Below are 20,798 nucleotides of genomic sequence, written 5' to 3' on the forward strand. Positions count from 1 at the left end.
AAAACACCTGTCAGTACTAAAATTGCTTATACTGGTGTAGGTATTCCTATTAGGAAAGGAAAATAAACTCTACTCCTATAAAAGCATCCACACTACTGATTAGACTGATATAATTACATCAATAATAAAAGAACAGCAGACCTCTAATTAGCCCAGTGGTACCAAAGCCTATGTGTACATTGCAGTGCCCTTTCTCTTTTCCAACCCAGGATTTGGGTCTGTGTTCTGTAACTGCAGCCCTCACCTATAGAAATTTGGCAATTTGTACCTTCTGAAGTTGGTTGCTCTGGAAACAGGCTGCAATTTCTTCCAGTTTCACAGCAAGAGTTGCTGAACTCCAAGACAAACAAGCATAGCAGCTCTGTTCACTTGCTTCCCCAGGCCAATGAACTTGCCTCTGGAGTCACAGATTACTTTCCTCTTTCTTATCCACTCTGGGAGGCCAACCACATGAGGGGTTTTTGATTGACTTGAGAAAACACTGAAGCCTTGAAGTACCTTTCACAAAAGGAAGCTGGAATAGGAAATCTCACACGGGCCAGAAAAATATCAGACAACATCTGCCTGAGTATCAGAAGGGGGTTGGCAGGTATCTATAGCGGATTACAGAATCAGGACCATTTCCTAAAAGAGAGCCCTTCTGTCTGGTGCCTCCCTTCTTATCCCCAATCCTATGACCTCTGACAACATCCTACTTCTCTGTAAGGACTATTGGATGTCACTTACATATTTTTGCTTGCTACATTATCAGTCTGTTACTAGTCACTCAACTCATGGTCTTCTGAGCTCCCTCCTTCACCAAGCCATTCATCAAACAATCTGGAATCGCTCAGGCACCCAAAACGCACCCTGCTAGCGCAGGACAAGGCAGTAGGTGTTTTAACACTCAAGAAAGCACAGTGTTTCCTACCAGATTTCCCCCCTGGGATCAGGCAGTATGAGGCGAGATCATCAGGAAGTGTCCTTTTCCTTCCTTCTTTACCCGTTACAGACCTGGATACACAGACTGACTGCGGTAAGCCTGTGGTACCCGGCCTTTTCTCAGTTAGGTGCAAATTACCTCCCCTATGCCACATGGCCAGCCGTGTGCCTGGGCTGCTGGCATATGGCAAGGCAGCGCTCCAGCTTCTGCTTTGCTAACTTGCTGTTTTATTACATACAGGAGAGGACAGAAAGAAAAGGCTAGGGGAATGTCAGGAAACTTTGCTATCCAATATGCGAGATCCTGTCCAAACTATCTCCTCAGCAGATGTCTTAAACTACAGGGACTCTTCCTTCTCTTGATATGCGTATGAATTTCAGGAACTCTGCAGCAATGATGAGGTCAACTGGCCCCACGTATTCACAAAATAAAAATGAAGGCTCAGAAGCTATTAGGGGTTCGGTTTTCTTTTATGTAGTACTGGTTGCTCTGTATCAGCTTGGCCTCTACCAACACTCTACTGAACTCACACTTTTATTAATCTACTTGGAAGTTGCTGTTACAGACAAAATAGACTTAATTAGTCCTTTAATTAACGGGTATTTTAGCAGACATAAGCTGCCACAAAATACAAGAGTACTTGTTTGAGGCCTTAGTGTAACTGCTGTGCCAGTAGACCATTACAGAAACCATTCAATACTACATATTTCATTAAATACCAAAATTAAATTGCCCATATGCACTTGATGTAAAATTCTTCATGTCTAATTTGCACCAGTGATACACATACAAATAATCAGAGCTGGAGAAAACATTATCCTTTGCCTTCCTCTCTTCCTGCAGTAACCTGGTTCACATTGGAGGAGGGCAGCTAAGTGGTAATATTTTCCAGTTACTGCTTAATAATTTGTTTAAATTAGCTAAAGCAAATATAAGGTTTTTCCTCCAGGTAGAAGACTCAGGGTATCCTGGTAAGATAAGGACAAGGCAAAGCAGGCAGCCACAAGAGAGCTTTCAGACCGCTAGACAAGTATTCTTTTTAAGACACTGAGATATTTTTAGGGTCCAGTCTCAGCTTGAGCTCCTGTGGGGGTGCAGCATCAGTAGATTAAGCATTGAGAGCTCATGCTGAGCATATCAGAGGCTGCAGGAGAAAACCATCAGCAGAGCATGCCACAGGTGAGCATGAAGAAGGCGAGGAGAAGGGCAGAAGTGTCACGCTCCATCTTGGGGAGACTTAGCAAGACAGTGGGGTGGGAGTGCAAGAACTAGGTTGTTAAACACAGGGAAACAGAAGCAGCTGAAAAACTTCAGAGCATTGATAGAGAGGAAATAACAACAGTCTCAGTCCCCCAATTCAGTTCTCATGATCACGTGGAATTAGAAATTGCCAAAACTGTCCTACCTCATGCAGGTTTTCAGACAAGGGAGGAGATGCAGAGCTCTAGTGTCAGGATCCAGCCTTGATTTTGCTGATGAATTGTAAGCAGAAATACATCACAAGATGCAGAAGAGGCCCACCCGGACTTCAATCTATTCAGGCATGTGAAACCAATGCAAGTTTCATAATGTAAGAATGTGATTAAGATGGCACAGAAAAGGAATGAGGGTGTGCTTGCCTTTGCTCAGTTCCTTTTTTCAGCTTTCCTTACAAGGAACTTTCTTTAAATTCTTGTTTTTATTTTTCATATGTCACATTAACTCCAAAGATGTGTCATCTTCTCACACAGTGAGGAAACAGAACCTTAGCATCTCTTCCTCCCCCAAACTTCCCCCCTCTACTCTGAAGGGCACGAGACAAACAGTGCGTTCCAAGGAAAGCTTCATACATAACTGATAAGCTCCATATGCTTATGGTTAAATTGTCACAGCTCTTCTTCAGTAATGCAAGGAAGCAAGAGAAAAGCCCTCCAGAGATGGGGGAGTAGAGGGTGCCTTCAATTGTTTACATAGATAAAAGAGTAGAGTTTGCTATTCTCATACAACCAGCAAGTGATTGGAAGGGGCACTCAACTCCATAGATAAATTTCTCTTCGACTACCTGAGTAAACTGATGCCTCCTATCATGGCAGTGACACTGGTTCTATACTGTATGAGACACAAAACCTCAGCCCGATCTAGAGCTGGTAGGTAAAGGTTCCCTGTGCTCCCACCAATACAGATCCCACTGCTATGTCTTACCTTTTGGTGCTTTTCCCCTCTCCTTGCATGCTAAGTGCAAAGGGCATCAGCTATGAGGAATTTAGAAATCTCAAGTGATTGAAAACAGACACAGGCTTTGGGTTTTATAGCAGATATAATTTAACAAAAATTAGAAATATATTTTTCTGATGTATTTTTAAAAATAGTTTTAAAAATTATTTGCCCAGGTCAGGTTAAAATTATTTAAAAGCATAATTATCAGGAACCACTCTTCAAAAGTGGCATTTCACAACATCATCATCTTTTCCATTAAAGCAAAGGTCATGGTTCTAACATGTTTTCAAATACAAACTTAAGTCCAAATACTAAATTAAGAAAACACTGAGTAGCAACACTGAAAATCTACACATCTCCAAAGGTCAGTCTTGGCCCATTGCCACCTGGACTTTTTTTTGCACATTCTAAAACATATTAACACAGGACTAAGGGAATTAGATCCAGTGGAGAAAAGAACAAAGAAATATTATCAGAGGAGAAAGAAAACTGGGAGAGATTTCCATATCCGGAATTGTAGACCTGCTGGTAACACTACCTATTTTTGCCGCTTTTCTCACTGAACTAGCTGCAGTAAAAGCCAAACCTCCCATTACCACCAGCTCAGGTTGTACTCAGACTGCATACAGCCTACCTTCCCCTTGCCTTTAAGGACATTAAAATTCAAATCAAGTTTTATCATTAGAGTATGCCCACAGTGAATTTTACCCAGTAACTTTTACCCATCTCACAAAAAGGAGTAATAAACAGAACTATTTCAAAACTAATTGACTTCTATTAATACAGAGAGTAAGAAAACATAAGTAATAATGTAAGTAAACAAGATCCAAGACAAGATTCAACAATAACCAACCACATGTTAACAGAGCCCTTTAAATCAACATTTTGCTTTGTGCCTGCACAACCAAGACACAGGCAACATCCTCTGACACTATGTGTCTTCTAGCTGAGTCCTTCCATAAGCACTGACAGCCTTGATAAGGATTGTCCTTGCTTCCGTCGCACTGAGTGATCTTGCTCAGTTATCTAATTTAATTTTATTGATTTCTTCTTCTTGGCTTGTTGTTTGGACACGGTACCCAGAGCAGATTCTGAAATACCCACTGACGTCTGAGGCAGGAGTAGTTTTCCGGACTGTGTTGGGTACTTGGTTTTCATAAGGACTTTAAACAGTGGCTGGGACAACATATGTTTTAGTTGTTTTTTCATCCCTTTCAGCATCTTTTGCTTCTGGCTTTCTTCTTGCTCACTAGCTTTTCTTCCTTGGAGCAGAAATCAAAGATACAGAACGTTACAACAAGAGAAGAACTTGCATCAGCCTCTTTCACCAGGCTTTTGCAGTGCTAGGGCCAGACGCTAATCTCATCTTTCTCTCTGTAACAAGGTCACACAACTCCCATACAATCTTCCAGTCATCTGTGACACTTTCAGCCCACAAGATAACAAGATCAAGAAGAATCCTGCCTACTGGGTACCTATACCCCAGGTATCATTCTGCTAAATCATTCAGTTTGCTCTCAACCCAGAACAGATGCAGGAACAAAAGGAAAGGGGGCCCAGAAGATAAGGTATTAACCCAGGGCTTCTAGCTCAGGCAGAAGCTTCTTCTGTGTACTTCGTTACTTTATGCATGCCTCATTTCAGCACCTGTACAACAGGAAGCCCTTTCCTCCTTACACATAAAAACCAATAAGGTGCTCAGATTTAATAACATAGGAGAAAGAAGGGCATAGAAAAAACTGGAGATAGTTAATATGGTCAGAGGCCTGAACTGGAGAAAATAAATGAATTCAAGATTGCTGTAATGTAAATTGAAAGGACATTACTAAATCCTTTGTAACAATGTAAGAGGCATTTCATTTATGGGAGGAACAACTGAGATTTTAATTGGTCTCCAACAAGCTACAGAAGAATCAGAGACTGAATACATTTTAAAGCATGAATCTGGCAAGATTCTGGGTGGCAATTACAAAGTGCTTCACTCGAGAGCCACAACTTACTTGGACTGGATGTGCTGTTTTGAAACTCATTTCAAAGCACAGCATACTCAGATTATGTCAAAACAAGACAGCAGAGTGCTAATTATCTGAGAGCGCTCCTGAACAGTTTGGACAGAGACAATTAGTGCTTACTTGCAAAGTGGTTAGAACAAGCTAGTCCAGCCATGAATAAAGGAAAGAAAAAAATTAATCTGAACATGTTTCAAAATTAAGGCATCTGCCTATTTAGCAGCTAACAGGTTAGAGACAGCTTAAGCTGAAGTGACCCAGGCAGCACCCCTAATTCAGCATGCCTTCAAAGAACTGGTAGGAAATCATACCTTCAGCTCCTAAAATTTGAACACAATATGGCATTTTACAGTGCATTTAAGCAGTGCAAAGCTTCATGGCATTGAACTAATAGGCACCTGTAGTTGCACAGCCCTACACATTCTCTCAGGCACAGCCTGCAGAACAATTAATTTTAAAAATATAAGAAATTATTTACTTCCAACACACCACCAAAAACCTCAGCAACTTGAATGTAAGTATTGGCTATTTAGCCCACACAACTCAACCTACATAAGGCTCACACAATTTTTGGTGTTTGCTAGTGTTTCCTGGGTGTTCCCACACAGAGCTGTCAAGCTCCTGTCCTGCTGACTACAGGGGGGTGGGGGAGATAAGCAGAAGTGGAGAAACAGCTTTTTCTTTGACACAGAGGGGACAAGACTCAAGCAGGATACTGGGCTGTTATATTACCCTAAGATGTTTGCCAGAAGCTAAACAGTTCTTGTCCTATGACATGTGGACTTGTCTGTGACTTGCCATAATTGTCACACCTCACTCCCTCAGCTCTGGCACTATCTACTGCACAATCATCCTGAAAATACCATCAACACCACATACTAACTAATGACACTCTTTTCCTTCCTCTTCCGCCCTGCAGGTTTTAAGAGTTCCTCTGCCATGATGGGGCTTCTTCTGGACACCAGTGCTATGGGACAACTAAGCATACCCATAAACAAGCGTTTCTACTTGCCCATAAACATGTCATCATCAAGATCAATCTCAAGAGCCTCTGCAGCTTGCTGGAGCCAGGAGTTGTGTTGCTTTGCCCGACTGTTGAAAAATTCTGCCTTCTCAATCTGTCGTGCCAAATTCATCCGCTCCTGCAACAAAAGTACATTTTAGACATTATGATCAGCTTTAAATGTGAGGCACTTTAGCGGAATCAGCGTTTCAGAGCATGCATTACAATGCAACTGAGGTGCAGAGACACTTTTGTTCCCTACTGCTGTCCCAGCAGATGCCCCACATAATAAAGACGTCATCATTTGCTAAAGTGTTTTCCTTCTTCAAATCCACGACAGAATCTGACCTCTAAAGCATCTCAACTACTAACCATGCCTGAACGTTAACTCCTGATGCTTTAAACGAATCATTACAAACACTTCAGAGACATCAAGGACAAACCATGATTCAGATACCAATCATTTCCAAGTTACATATTTACATAGTACAACTGGATCGTAAAGTTACTAGTCTCAGCAATAAGGGGCAGCTGCTAGCTTCATCCCACTCTGAAGAAGTAAGCTCCTGCAGGCCATATGGAAGGAGCCAGTCATGTTTTCAGAAATGCACCTGATCTTGTTTAGGCATAGGACAAAATGTCCTGTCTTTCTTCCCAGCTGCACATAAGTGGAACAAAGATGTCCAGCAAACCTAACCTGACCTGCAGCCTTCCAGCTGGGCCAAGCTGTCTTAAATACCTTATTCATTATGGAAATAAAATCTGCACTGACAGTAAATAATAATCAGCCCAGCAGCAAGTTCTGCTGTTTGGAATGTGCCTGCGGTTGCACAAAACCCTGTGCAGGACACTCTGACCACCCCACAGTAACATCACCAGCCAGAACTGCCAGGATAATTAAAACACACAGAGAGAGAGGAAATTAAAGTTGCAGTTGACTAATAAAACAAGTCAGTCACTTCTCCTTAGATCATTACAAGAAATTTTAAATAGTTTTTCCATCTTTGTAGAACTTGAGTCCTCTTTTGGTCTCTCCTCTACCCTGGTTCACCAATTCTATTCCTCTCAAGTGTGAAATACCTTCAGACTTTTCCTGAACATGAGTGAAGGCATGCAGAACCAGCAAAGGAGCATGCCAAAGGGACAGACATAAAGAACCAGCAGCGCTATTAGTTCCAACTACAATGGCTTTGTGATTAAGCCGAGGGCAAAGTGTAAATGAGACCTGACCATGCGAAGGGCCTAGGAGGCTGGAGTCCTGTAATTACAATTACAAAGACACCTTTTCTGGGGAGAGGAGCACTATTATGGATAGGAGAGAAGATCGTGAGATGGTGACAGGAAAAATTAAGTGTGGAAACAATATTTATTTGCCCATTAATTGACAGAGCATGATAAGAGCCAAGAACTACTCATCAAGAAACACAGAAGGGACCTCTGAAGAAACACTCTAAAAACAACAGATTTCTTTCAGTAACCAGAAACATTTGGTGGGCGGAAGGGGGTGGGGGGAAAGACGCGGGGGGGGGGGGGGGGGGGAATCAAATTCTCTTTGTTACCACCAAGAGGGGAAAAATGAGTCTGTGGAAGCATTTATTTGATTTTCTTCCTCTTTCAGAAAGCTGCATCTCCTGAAAGATTCACACTGAATACCCCATTTGCAGCAAGCCTGGGCTTTGAAACTTGCTGACATTATTTGCAAGGTGAGGATACCACTGTTGCCAGTCCAAGCCAACTGCATAAGCATGAACCAGAATACCTTAAAGAAGATATTTGTTGCATTATCTGACTGCTTGCATTTTTATCCTGTTCTCAATGACTGTGCAATATTCAGACACTCCAACCCCAGCTGGATTCCTTTCAAATGCAGTATTTAAATATGTCCCATCTGTACATGGCTGATGTCACCCAAACCGTTAAGAGAATACTGAGACATGAAATGGCCCCTTATTCAAGAAGCAGAAAATTTGTGGTGACTAGATGCTTTCTAAAGTATATTGTTTTGTAAATCCTAACCATTAGCTTTCTTGTGAGTTAGTGAATGACCGAATTCTCCTCAAAACGGGCAATAACCTAGAAAAAGGAAACATACCTGGTTTGACAGGGTTCAGTAGCAGCTGTGGCCTCACAGTATAGGAACTTTTAGAAAAGCAGACAACTCGTTACTTCAACTGAGAAGAGGCAGATGAAGACCACTGAAGATCCCTGGACCTGCTACTGTTCTCTAGTCTGCTCCTAACACAAGAGGCTTTAAACAATGTACTTAACAGAGCCATCCCAGCTCCCCAGCCACAAAACATACTTACTTCCCTGAACTGTTTTTGGGAATCTAGTCTTGAGAAGTTCTACATAACAATGTGCAAGAAAAATGTAAGTGATGTTTATGTTTGAACACCTCTCTTGGGCCAGTTATTGAGGAGAAATCACAAATATTGCTTAAAAAAAGACAAAGTGTGATTAACTTCATTTTCAAATCCATGTCCTGAAGAGTAGATTTCATCTGTAACGTGTAAAGAACGTGATGGGTAAGACAGTAATACAAGTAAGCAAGCAACTACTCAGGCTGCAAAGAGACTTATTTCTTTACCTTGATAGAAGTCATGCACTTGGTTTCAACTGGGAAAAATGGCAGCTCTTCACTCTTCTCCAATGTTTTATAAATTTTCCTAAAGTTGATCAAGTCATCAGGGCCAATCAGCAGTAGGCTAAGGCCTTCGTTGGCAGCTCGGGCTGTTCTACCGCTTCTGTGTACGTACAACTCAGAAGTACGAGGAACCTGCAAATATTCAGAAAAACCATGAAGCTGACCATGGAAAGCTAGCAGCAGCAGCCTGTCATGCCAAGAGGTTGCCAGAGAATATTGTTTTTTATATACACGGTACATTGCATGTAACACAGCTGAAGGTAAAGTAAAAGATGATGTCTGGAGACACTTTTTGTTCTCTGGTCCAGTATTCTTCCTTGCATAATCTTTTGTGAGTCTCTCCTAACTTCTGACCCTCTGCCATTTCATTTGCAAAGCAGGAAAAAATTATATGTGTCCTCAGAGAAGAGTTACAGGGCTGAGTCATGTGACAACTTTGGATATGAAAGTTAAGAAAAAGCAAGGGGAATCATATCTGTTATGTCATTTCTCATTTATAATCACACATTCATGAAGTGCTACCTACCACAGTCAGTCACTGCAGCAATGAGATCCTTAAGTACAAAGCACTACAGGACAGTTAAATTAATAATGATTAAATCTCTGTACTTGCAACTATACTATACACAGGACCGAGAATCACAGCTTTATAGTGTTCAGGGTTTGGATCAGCAAAAGCTTATTTCAAAACCAAAACAGTAAAAGCAAAAACATTAAAAATATTTAACCTGGTAGTGGATGACATGCTGCACGTTGGGAATATCAAGACCACGAGCTGCAACATCTGTTGTCAGGAGGACACAGCTGAGAAAGTGGTAACATTTAATGAGCATAAAATTGAAGAGTAAACCATCTGCCAAGGAACATAAAATACAGCGACCTAGAATTCTACCACAGCAATTTAAGGAACAGATTTGTACTATATCATCTGCTGGAAATATGCTATTTGTTTGCCCTCACAGAAAATGATACCCAATATTACATCAGAGGCAGTCTTGAAACAGCAATTCTTAAAGTAAAAGAAAAAAATGCAAATGTTATCTTCAGCAGGTCTATTCTGTTTCCAATAAAGAAGTTCACTATCTTGCTGGATCCTGTTTTCCTATGCTTTTCTTCTCTCCCAATTCACAGGAACGCTAGTGCAAATTGCTATTCAATGACCCAATCCAACCACTTGGCAGGGGGGTATGCTCCCCTTCATGACATTTCTCAGTGCTCTGCCCAGGCTGGGTTTAAAAATATCTTTAGCTTGATATGACCATACCATTAACACAGTTGAACCTTTCTGTCCTGCCAAAAGATATCACAAGTTTCACCAGTTGAGAAAAATCACATTATTAACATTATAGATTTAATTAACAGCTTTTTGGGGCTGAAATATGTCTACCAAGTTGCACTCGAAGTTCTCTCAGTAAATTAAAAGCTAGAAATATAAAGGGGAGGCATTCTGTTCTGACAATTAGTATTTCTCCTTACTCCTAGAAATTAAGAACTACTCAAAGTCATTCTTTTATATAAACCGTCCACTACAGAGACCAGTCTCCCTAGGGTACGGAACAATTAGTTTTTAAAAAATCTCCCAGCAACTGAAACAAGTTACTTGTAGGTAACAGGAATTTGTTAAGATTTTATGGCATCTGACTGCACACTCTATTGCTATGAGGTTCAAAGCAGAGATAAACGGAGAAAATTCTACAGTTTGCAATCTGCAGGAGGCCGTGATAGCTGGTCTCACAGATTTCTTCTTGCCTTGAAAATCTGCAGTCTCTGAAAACGCACCATCTGGCCTAGGCCAATGCTATTGATAGTACATTTTGCCAAGGGATACTACAGATCTATCACGGCAATTCAACCTCTGTTCTCCCTGCCTGAGTCTATTACCAAGGTACAAATTCCCACACAGTCAGACAGCAGGCAGCACTTCACAGCAGGACTAAACTGTGAGGCTTCTGGATTATGGAAGGAGGTCGGTGGTCTCGGTACTTCCAAAGGCCAGCCCAAAGCCAGCAGGAAACAGTAACTCTTAAATGGCAGGACAGGCCTGCCTGGGTAAACCTGACTGCCCACTGCTGCTGACAGGCACAAGTGCCTGCACAACTGCACAACTCTTGCATTGCTCTAGGATACCGTGACCCTCCAGAAGCTAATTCATCTAACTAAACCCGCAAAACCCTAACCCAGCAAAAAGTGGTTAGTTTTGTGATGGCTTAGTGAGATGAACCAACTTACAGAAGGATCAAATGAGCTGCAGAGCCAAGGGCACAGGGGCAGAGAGGTGTGCAGGATGGTTATAAAAGCATATGGCTGAAAACAGGGCAAGTGACAGCTCCTTCACCATCAATGAGCTGCCAGACTATAGGATAATTCAGGCTCCAAGGGACCTCAGGAGGTCTCTAGTTCAACATCATCCTCAAAGCAGGATTAGCTATAAGGCTGGACCAGGTTGCTCAAGGCTTTATCCAACTGAGCCTCAAAAACCTCCGAGAAAAAGCAGCCTGTTCCAATGCCTGACTGTCCTCACAGAGAAAAAGCTCTTTCTTATATCCTGGCTGAATCTCTCATTTCAACTCGCACCTGTTATCCTCTCATCCACCTACCACACACCACTGTGAAGAGCCTGGCTCCATCTTCTCAATAACCTTCCTTTAAGATATCGGAGGGCTGCTATTAGGTCCCCACAAAGTCTTTTTCCCAGGTGATATAAACCCAGTGCCCTCAGCCTCTCCCCTTGCAGAGCAAGTGCTTCTTGACCATCTTGGTGGCCTTCCACTGCACTTGCTCCAGTTCATCACCTCAACCATCCTGTGAAACCTCATCCTTAATCATTAATAACCTGGGCTCATGAACAGGGGACTTGCATGCTCAGCTAACTCTCCCAACCTGCTCCTACTCTAATAGAGCTGTTTCTTCTCCCCACTACCCTTTAACACAATTTCTTTTCTTCTCTACTAGGAAGTAGAAAATAAACTCACCTTTCTCGCTCAGCAAACCTTTCCAGGTTTTTCAGCCTTTGCTTTTGGTGCATGTTGGCATGCAAAGGAAGAGGATCGCAATTTAAGATCGTGAGAAGAGAAGTGAGGCGTTTTACACAGTCTATGCTGTTTGCAAAGACCATGGTTCTTCCTGGATACTGGAGAAGAAAGTAATAGAGATAATAGTCCTTCTCGTTTGTATTACAGTGGATTCTAGTTTCTGTCAGAGTCTCAACAGTAGCCTCTTTCCTTGTTAAGTCTATCACTTTGGGTTTGCCCTTTATTCCTACTTTTTCCATTAACAATTCTAGTTTGGTCTTCTTGTCCATCTTTTTAGCATTCTTTTTCTGTAAAACTCTTGTGGGAGTCTGATGGACTAAAGTCAAAGTGGCAGAAAAAACAAAAGTCTGTCGTTGAGGGTTATATTGTGAATCATTTAAGATTTCCAGCAACTGAGACAGCTCTAAGAAGTGACCTTTCTCAACCATTCGGTCTGCTTCATCAATCACAAGGCACCTGTCAAATAGAAAACACACAGTAAAAATAGACTTGTGCAGATAAATACAAATCTGATACACTTCAAAAAGAACTTTTCCTGCTAAACATATAAGGGAAGTTCTGCCTGTAAAACCCCAAAGGAACGCCAGGTATGCCGGGGTAGCTACAGCAGCCTTCCACATTTCTTTTTGAAAAATCAGGTTTCTAAAGGGAAAGTGAGGTTTTTGCTATTGGCTTTACTTGGTATTTCCTTCCATCAATATAACCACTGTGCATTTCAATAAAATACTCTGGCAAAGAAATAAATGATTTTACATAGTCTAAATTATTTAATCAGTTAGTAAACATAATCAATATGCAGTGACGCCCAGTTCAGTATCCAGCAGTTAGTCTAAAAGGCACCTTTACCTGAGCTGCCGAAGATTTGAAAGATGTGGGTGTCTCTCTTTAACTAACTCCCACAGACGGCCTGGGGTTGCAATGACAATTTCTGGCTTTCGATTCAGTACACGTTCTTGCTTCTGTGCAGCCATGCCTCCAACCAGAATTGCAGTCTTAATGCCTAGAACATATAAGTAATAGTTTTTATCTCACTAATTTATCAGTGAACATCTTTACATACATCCACTCAAAGAAGTATTTTAAAAAGTCTATACCGCAACTTTCAGCAAGCATTTTGGCCAGAAAACTTCAGGGGTTTTATATAACACTGAACATGCAGCAATGCCCTCAATTTTACAGAAAAATCCTCATTATAGTTAGATACCAAAAATAAAGTAGTCTTTCTTTTAGTGCACCTGTCTTCCAATAGCAGGAAGAACCACGTATGTCCTCCATAGCTGTTAGCTTTGTTTACCAGTTTCAGAATCTCATGTTTTGTCAATTATATCTGCATGAACAAGCATGTTCCTGTTATGAATAACCAGCAGGCCCCTCCAAGAATAAGACTGAGAAATGCTTGTCTTGCTAATAACTGCTCATTTGCTATGGAATAATCCTAACAAGAATGCTCCCTCGCAATTAATTATTCTCCGGACTGCACTGTAGCGCAGAGACCTTAAGTTAGCTTTAAGCAATTTGCTCAAGTACTAAAAGGAGTTTAGCTTTGGAAGCACAGACTCCACACATGGCTTATTTCATCCTCCTTCTTCAAAGAATACACTGGCCCATGACAAACTCAATGCTACTGTGCAAGATTCCTCCATTATCCAAGCTGACACAGATCTCTCTTCCCTACTACTTGTGGAACCCCATGATTCCAGGTGGGGATTTTTTTCGAAGTGAGTTTGAGACAATAAAGAAAGGCCACATCAAAACATAATTTCTCTCCTGCTGCAGCAACTATACATCACTTGGGCAGCAGATTTTTACACACAAATAGCATAGCTCCTTTCAGAACTGTACTGACATGAATTGATTATTTCAGGCTAGGAGTTAAAATTAGCCTTGTAATCAGCTGTAGACTGATGAGCACAGCAGGACGTGTAGACACCAAAGGAAGATGTGCTTAAAAGCAGTTCACTGCACTACATATCCTCTTCAATAAATAAACAATTACTACTGTTGGAGAAGTGGGGAGTTGTTTCCCAATTCTCCCCATCTTGAACAGTTTCACATCCTCAAGCATTCACTTAACACATGTGCTGACCTTTGGTTTGGAAGAGAAAGGAACAGGATGGAATTGCTTTCATCAGGCATGTTACCCAGCAATACGCTGTGGCCTGACTGCTCTCAGAGGTAAGTCAGACAATCCAGCAATGCCTTCTACCCTTAAAATCTATGGCCATATTTTTTTTTCTTATAGAGCAAAATGATATATAGAGAGATATGTACATCTATTATCTATATAGATTGATATATCTGTGAAAGAATGAAATTATGCAATATATTAAAAATATATATATAATTAAATTATTTTTTATATATAACCTACATCACCCAAAACCAGGACAAAGTTAGCTGTGTCTAATACTGATTCTGTGTTGCTAAAGCACAAGTCAATAGCTATTTGAAGGAAGAAACATTTTAAAGCAAAATATCCCACATTAACTGTTTACTTCCACGTGCATGTCACTGAAGAATCTTAATGCATTTCTCAAACATCAGTGACTACGAACCCTAACCCTTCAAAAGCCACCCCAATTTTATGATGCGGAAGAAACTGTGGCACACGTTCTGACTCAACACCAATGCCAAGATCCAAACCCAGCGTAATCTGGGACATGGCCCATGGGGTCTACATACCTGTAAACTTTGCAACTGCATCAATGTGGTGTTTTACTTGTACAGCTAATTCTCTTGTGGGAGTAAGGACCAGTCCTAAAAGAGGTCTCTTTTTATGGGAGCCAACAGTATGTGTCTCGCCACTGGAATCAAATTCAAAATTTTCCAGCACCTTCACACAGCCTGTTGTGAAAGATGCTTCATCTTCATCCCCACTATCTTCACCGTGCTGATGGGTTAGTTTTTCTGCTTCATCCTCATTTTCCCATCTTGTTTCATCATGATGCTGATGAGACTCTTTAGAAACACTGTCATTTCTGGTTGTTGAGCTATTTGATTTTTGCCACTGCAGCACAGAGTGAATCATTGGAATTGCAAATGCAAGCGTTTTGCCGCTTCCTAAAAAAACAAACAAGAAGCATAATACAGACCGACAAGTCATTTATTTGAAAAGAGAAGAAAAACAACAGCCAATCACACACTGTTCTTAAAACATACAGTTGTAACAGACACAAACGCTTGATCTTTAGAAGACCAGAAACCTGCAGCAATAGCATCTTTTCTCCTGTTCCCTTTATACATCTCCTTGAGGTCACCAATAGCATACTTCCTGGGGAACAGGTATTTTTCCAATCTCTAGCAGGTCAGGCAGATTCATTTGTTCTGAAAGTGGTTTTTAAAAGCTGCAGTTGCAGCCAAGATATTTTTAAAGAACTGTATGCCCGTAAGGAGAATAGCATGCCCTAATTGACAGTTCTGATCAATGTTCTCCAAATAAAGGAATAGCAAATGAGGCCAAGGACAAACTGGAATGTACTTGAAGGATTCACTTCCATCTTCAATTTAGAGCACTGTATTTATGACTTTCTAAGAAACTGTATTTTGAAATACTCCACTGCCTAATTTCCTGATCTATCACCACCTCACATTTTTATAATCAAAACACATAAATCTGATTTAAAACAGATAATCCACTTTGGAGAGAAGGGTGTTGTACAATACAAAAATGCTCCTCTAACTTTAATTTCAGGGGTTCACTGTAACAAACTGCAAGTCACATGCCTGCCACATATTCCCTTCTGAACTGTCTCTAATAAAGATGTTAGGAGAAGCCTGGTAGCACATCCACCCCGGTTAAGGTTCTCATAAATATCAGTTCATTGATCACCAAAGCAGCATCCAGAGCACAAGACACTATTACACCATTCCTGTAACAGGCCACTGCTGGGAAACAGTCCTCTGGAAATCTCATCTCAATTCCTTGAGCACCGTTTGTCCATATCACAAACCCATAACGGTTTGCCAAATTCAGCAACACAGAATTTTGCCTATTTAGGAGAGAACCTTAATATTAGTTAATAAACAGCTAAGGCCAGTATTCTGACCAATACTGCTGTAAAGCCTCCTCATATCCACTTCCCCACATTTCTGCACGTCTGGGAGGTCTCTTCTGACTTCTGCACTTGAAGCAGAAACTGTTTATAATCTGCATTTGCAGAGCACTCGTACAATGAGATTCTGCATTACCAGAACATCTGTTTTTAAGGTGAAGAACACTGCTGATCTTCAAGTAAATGTAATGCACTTTGACTGGTGCAAATGTCAGTGCTGCACCCAGCTACATTATGGCTGTGATAATCAGGACTATTCTGCAGGCACTAGATTCACGCACGAATTAAACAAATAATCACCTCATAGGGCACGTTATCCTCACAACACACAGATCATATACCATAGCCAGGCCTGCAAAACCAGGAGAAAAGTATGTCTTGGTACCCCCAGATCCTACAGCTCAAGCTAATTCATGCTCTTTTAAACTGTTTTAGATTGTAAGGTTTTAGAGATAAAATTTGGTTCCTTAACCAAAAACTTCACTAGTTCTACATCGTAATGAACAGAACTGGTTAAATCCATGGCAAAAACAAGCCTTGACATTCCCTGTATCTGATCTCCACAAGGATCTACTGCCATATCAAAATCTTGCCATCCTCCCCTATGTTGCTACCAAGAGAGAAGATGAATAGTTGTTTCACCTGTCACCTTCCTCCCTCAGGCCCAATGCTAAGGGAAGCTGTAGGTCGTAGAAAAAAGAACTGGACAGTTTCAGCCTTTCGCAGCTGCAGCACTTCCTAACAGACAATTGTCCACATCTCCTCTCAAGTTTCTACAGGAACACCGATGACCCACTGAGCTCTCTCTGGAGAGAACCTGGCTTTCTTTCATGAAAGAAGAAAATAAATACTACCTCAGGGTTATGCAAAATTAGACAGCAACAACACAACCTGCCACCAACTGTGCTTTCCATTCTGCAGCTAGAGAGGGATTTGCTTTCCAGCTCTGCCAAAATGGCATTTTTTGAAGCACAAAAACACCATTTAGATTTTCAGTTCCATTTTCAGAAACACTCCCTGCAGGTTCTTCTAATCTTATTAAAGCTAATAGCACCAGCCTAGTTTCTAATTAAAATTAAAATGCAAATGACTGCATATTTTATTAGTTACTATACCTTCATGTTCAAGAGCAGTAAACGGCTTTACAAGACAAGCAGTGAGAAGGCAACTGGAACAGATGAAAAGAGTGCAATGGAAACCTTTAAACCAACGCAGCTTCCAATCGTGCTTCCTATTTTTAGTTTTTATGGGGAAAAAATGTTGCACTGCTAAAGAACACAAAACTTCAAAGGTATGGGCAGCAAAAAAAGTTAGAGGGAAAGTAATGCTCCGAGACTTCACAGCATTGTTTAAGTAAAAAAGAAGCTATAACAAATTTCACAATGCTCAAAGACAAAGGCATGAGCTGATCACAAGCGGGACAAGAGACAGTACCTCTCCAATTAACGGATCAACGTAATACTTCAAACACAAGCAGTGAGAAGGGCTGGGGACAACATACAGGCCAAGCCCAGAGACAGGGCACAGGGTGGGCCTGTTTTGATACAATAAAGGCCTAGGCCATATTCACAATGCCTAGCACTATGCCTAGTATTTATTTACCACTCCAAGCTAGTACTGAACCATGTTCAGAGGAACCCAGTTCTCCGCTTTGCCTTGGCATAGGGACATCCACAGAAGTTAGGCTGTTAGAACATGACTCCGTTTCAATAATTCTGCCCTTTGCAGTGTATTGCCTTACAGTTCCCAAAATAGGAAACAATTTGACAAACAACAGAAAAAGAGACTTCTGTCAAAAGCACAAAAACTCATTGAGACTTCAAAGCTTTGCACACTGTACTTTGTAGAGACAGAACGTCCTGTGTTTGTAAGTTACAAAGTTTTAGTACTTCACAATGAATCATTACTAATATATTGAATATGCAGAAGACACAAGCTCTTCTCCTACATATAAATGCTTCTTCTGCTACATATAAAAACTCGTAACAATAAGCTGAATTTAAAGAGGGGAGATGGGATGCTCCCAGCATATACAACCAGTTTAACAGATCTGTACCTGTTTCTGCAGCACCAAGAACATCCATATTATCCCGGATGGCAGAAGGCAAGGCTAAGGCTTGAATAGGAGTTGGAGCACTAAACCCCAGGTAGCTCAAGGCCCGCAACACTGGTTCAGGTACAAACAGGTCTTTCCATGCAGACACATCAGCTTTGTGATCAGCTGAGGCAGATAAAACTTCTGTTGTCCAGTTTTTAACTTTTTTAGAAGTAGTTACTGATTGAAGAGCTTCTTGAGCTTGAGAAGCCTTATTTTTAGCTACCTTCTTTTTCTTTGGAGCATCTTTTGTGCTTGAAGTGCTCTCAGCCACAAGTCCGTGGTCTTCACATTTTGCCGCTTCAATTATTTTGTTACACTTTGCCTCTTTATCAACCGGCACATCAATTTCTGTTGCGTTAGGATCACCACTTTTATCTGTTTTGCTTCTCAAATCTTTGTGTTTTTTTTTCTTTTTGGGAGGGACGACAGGTTCTTCCTCCTCCTCATTGTCTTCTTCTGAAAGACTCTCAGTCTTTCTCTTCGTCTCTTTTACTTTCCCCACTTTGGAAGAACTTACTAGTTTGTACTCTGTAAGTTCCTCCAAGCATACGATATCTCTAAACTCCTCATCAGCAAATAAATTGGGGTCGATTTGCACAGTTTTCCATTTTCCTATTACTTCAATGCCTTTTTGTTTCAATTTAAAGGAGGATTTAAATCTCCTTCCTTTTTTAGCCTTCATTTTTACCTAAAAAGAAAGCGGGGGGTAAAAAAGCAGGGTATCAGATCAAAAGAATTAGGATTACATTGATGATATTCGAACACACGGGAACGCAAGGCATAATTCTTGTCCTTCGGGGAAAATAACATGAATGGCCTTCAATACAACTACAGCAGGCCAGGCCTACAGCCGCGCTCCTGGAACAGCTCCGGGGATAAAACTAAAATCGCCGGAATAAATCCCCGCAGGCCGCGAAGCGCTCCCGCCCCTGCCTACCCCGGGTACCACCCGCCAAAGGCCCGGCACAGCCTCCGCTGCGGCACACGGGAGCCCCGGGCACCCGCTGGGACCCGCAGGAGGCCCGAGGGGGTCCCACCGGCCCGCAGCCCCGGGGCGAGGGGGTTCCCCCGGCGCTTACCGCGCTCTGCAGCCCCAGGACAGAGAGAAGCGGAGAGAGGCGGCCGGCCCCGCTCCCCGACAGCCGGCCCCGCTCCCCGACAGCCGGCCCCGCTAACACCACCGCCCGCCTCGTGCGCTCGCGGGCGCCGCCATTATTGCGTGACGTCACTGCGCAGCGCCCGCGAGCGCGGTTCCAGGGGGCGGTGCCGGGGCGGAGGGAGGAGGTGGCGTGCGCGTGCGCCCCCGCGGTGGTGGGGGGCGGGGTGCGGAGCGGTGCGCTGCTCGCGTGAGATCGGCGGTGGCTCGGCGCAGGTGCCGGTCCCGGTCCTGGTCCTCGCTCCCCGCTCCTCGCTCCTCACTCCCCACGTGTGTGCGTCCCGGTGGCTGGCCCTGCGGGAGCGTCCCGCCGTGCCCTTCGCGGGCCGTGTGGGGCGGGCAGCCGGCCCTGCGGAGCGAAGGGCTCGAGGGCAAGCGCCGGCGGTGGCGGCCGGGTTTCCGCGCCGCCCGTCAGGCGCGCCTTGGCTGTGAGGGGAGGGTGGTGCCTCCGGGGGGGACGGGGCGCCCTGGCAGCCCGGTGGCTCGGCTTGCCCCTCACCGAGAGGGCCAGCTGGGGCCGTGCGGGGCGGGGGGGAGTGTTGCTGGCTGGGCCGCGCGGAGAGGTGCTGTGTAGCCGCCGGCGTCCGCGGTTTTTCCCCGAGGGAGAGCATGCGGCCTGGTCAAGGGAGAGGGTTCTCAGCAAGGCCTCAATTTAGGTGCTCTAGACTCCCTCTACATTTGGCTATATGATGAGCTTAAGGAGACAAGCTTTCTAACGTGTAGGCAACTAACGTGAAGGAATGAGGATGCTCCTTTCCAGGTTTTGGGTTACTGGAGAGTAACACCTGCTTGCTAGTGTTACTATCAACTTAACTTGCTACTGCAGCATACATTTTAAACAAAGCAAACAGCAGGCTAGCTGCGGCTTGCAGTCCCCGTGGACTGACGATGCTGATCGTGACAGCTACTTCACCAGCGTGGAAGAGGACGTGCCTGTTTTCTAATCAGGCACTGCCTTTGTCTTTCACAAGTACAGTAGTAGCTATGGTGCTGTTTGCATAAATAATACTAAAGTGTAGATTAGACGTACTGCTGCAGCCCTGACAAGGAATAGGAAAACTTGTTTACCTTCCTGCAACTGAAAATTTTCTTTCAAATTACAATCAACATCTCTATAGATCATTTATGTATTCTAGTGTGCATAATACATCTCATTCAAGAAAGAATGCATAAAAGGCCTCTTAAATTTCAACTCTAAAATTAGCAGCTAAGGTTGAATGTCATCAGCGTTGCTCATTCAATAAAAAAACTTGTTATTCACGCTTGCTTATGTGTTAATGTGTTCTTTATTATTCCCTGCTTAGAAGAGTATTGTGGGTAAAGTAATGCAATTTGGAGAAAAGTTGCAAATAGCTATAGAAGCAAGCATACCACTGAGGTCACAGCATGATTTTTTTCTCCTCCTGTGTGATCAAGTGCTCTTTGCAGCTTGTGTAGGAAGAGGATGTCATAAATCATATACTATGATAATGGAAGATTTTTTTTCTGCTAAAAGATTGGCAGATGCTCTGAACAGCTTCTTTTGCTATGAGACATTGGGAAGAGAGGAAAAAGGAGATTTCTAGGTGACAGAGACCAGGACAGTAGATTAAGGTGCAATTACAGCAACAATTACAATTATTTCTTCTCTGTGGTATCTGCAGGTGCTTCTTGGTTCTGTGAGAAGATGGGAAAATGGGGGGTTGG

The 20,798-nt window shown here is 42.6% G+C and overlaps 1 protein-coding gene across 2 annotated transcripts; it reads right to left on the bottom strand.

Moving 5' to 3' along the window:
* Positions 1–1,892: 1,892 nt before the first annotated feature.
* On the bottom strand, positions 1,893–19,189 carry DDX24 (DEAD-box helicase 24). 2 transcript variants are annotated; one of them, XM_072864814.1, is made up of 10 exons: positions 19,118–19,189; positions 19,036–19,077; positions 17,915–18,644; positions 14,489–14,866; positions 12,653–12,806; positions 11,747–12,262; positions 9,503–9,578; positions 8,718–8,906; positions 6,140–6,269; positions 1,905–4,380 (listed from the first exon to the last, which is right to left on the bottom strand). In XM_072864814.1, the coding sequence occupies exons 3-10, from the start codon at positions 18,636–18,638 to the stop codon at positions 4,145–4,147; spliced, it is 2,403 nt and encodes an 800-aa protein (XP_072720915.1). In that variant the 5' UTR covers positions 18,639–18,644; positions 19,036–19,077; positions 19,118–19,189; the 3' UTR covers positions 1,905–4,144. The 2 variants fall into 2 exon arrangements, with proteins under 2 accessions (XP_072720916.1, XP_072720915.1); XM_072864815.1 differs by having other exon boundaries at positions 1,893–4,376; positions 6,136–6,269; positions 19,036–19,166.
* Between the last annotated feature and the right edge of the window lie 1,609 nt (positions 19,190–20,798).

Source organism: Ciconia boyciana, chromosome 6 (assembly GCF_034638445.1).
Source record: "Ciconia boyciana chromosome 6, ASM3463844v1, whole genome shotgun sequence".
Lineage (NCBI taxonomy): Eukaryota > Metazoa > Chordata > Aves > Ciconiiformes > Ciconiidae > Ciconia > Ciconia boyciana.

What these genes read in the sequence shown, in the direction of transcription:
- DDX24 (XM_072864815.1), bottom strand. Translation starts at nt 18,638, where the DNA reads ATGAAGGCTAAAAAAGGAAGGAGATTTAAATCCTCCTTTAAATTGAAA. An exon ending in TCTTGGTGCTGCAGAAACAG is followed by an intron (nt 14,867 to 17,914) that starts GTACAGATCTGT and finishes TTGTTTTTTTAG; the next exon opens with GAAGCGGCAAAACGCTTGCA. An exon ending in TCAAATCTTCGGCAGCTCAG is followed by an intron (nt 12,263 to 12,652) that starts GTAAAGGTGCCT and finishes TCTATTTGACAG; the next exon opens with GTGCCTTGTGATTGATGAAG.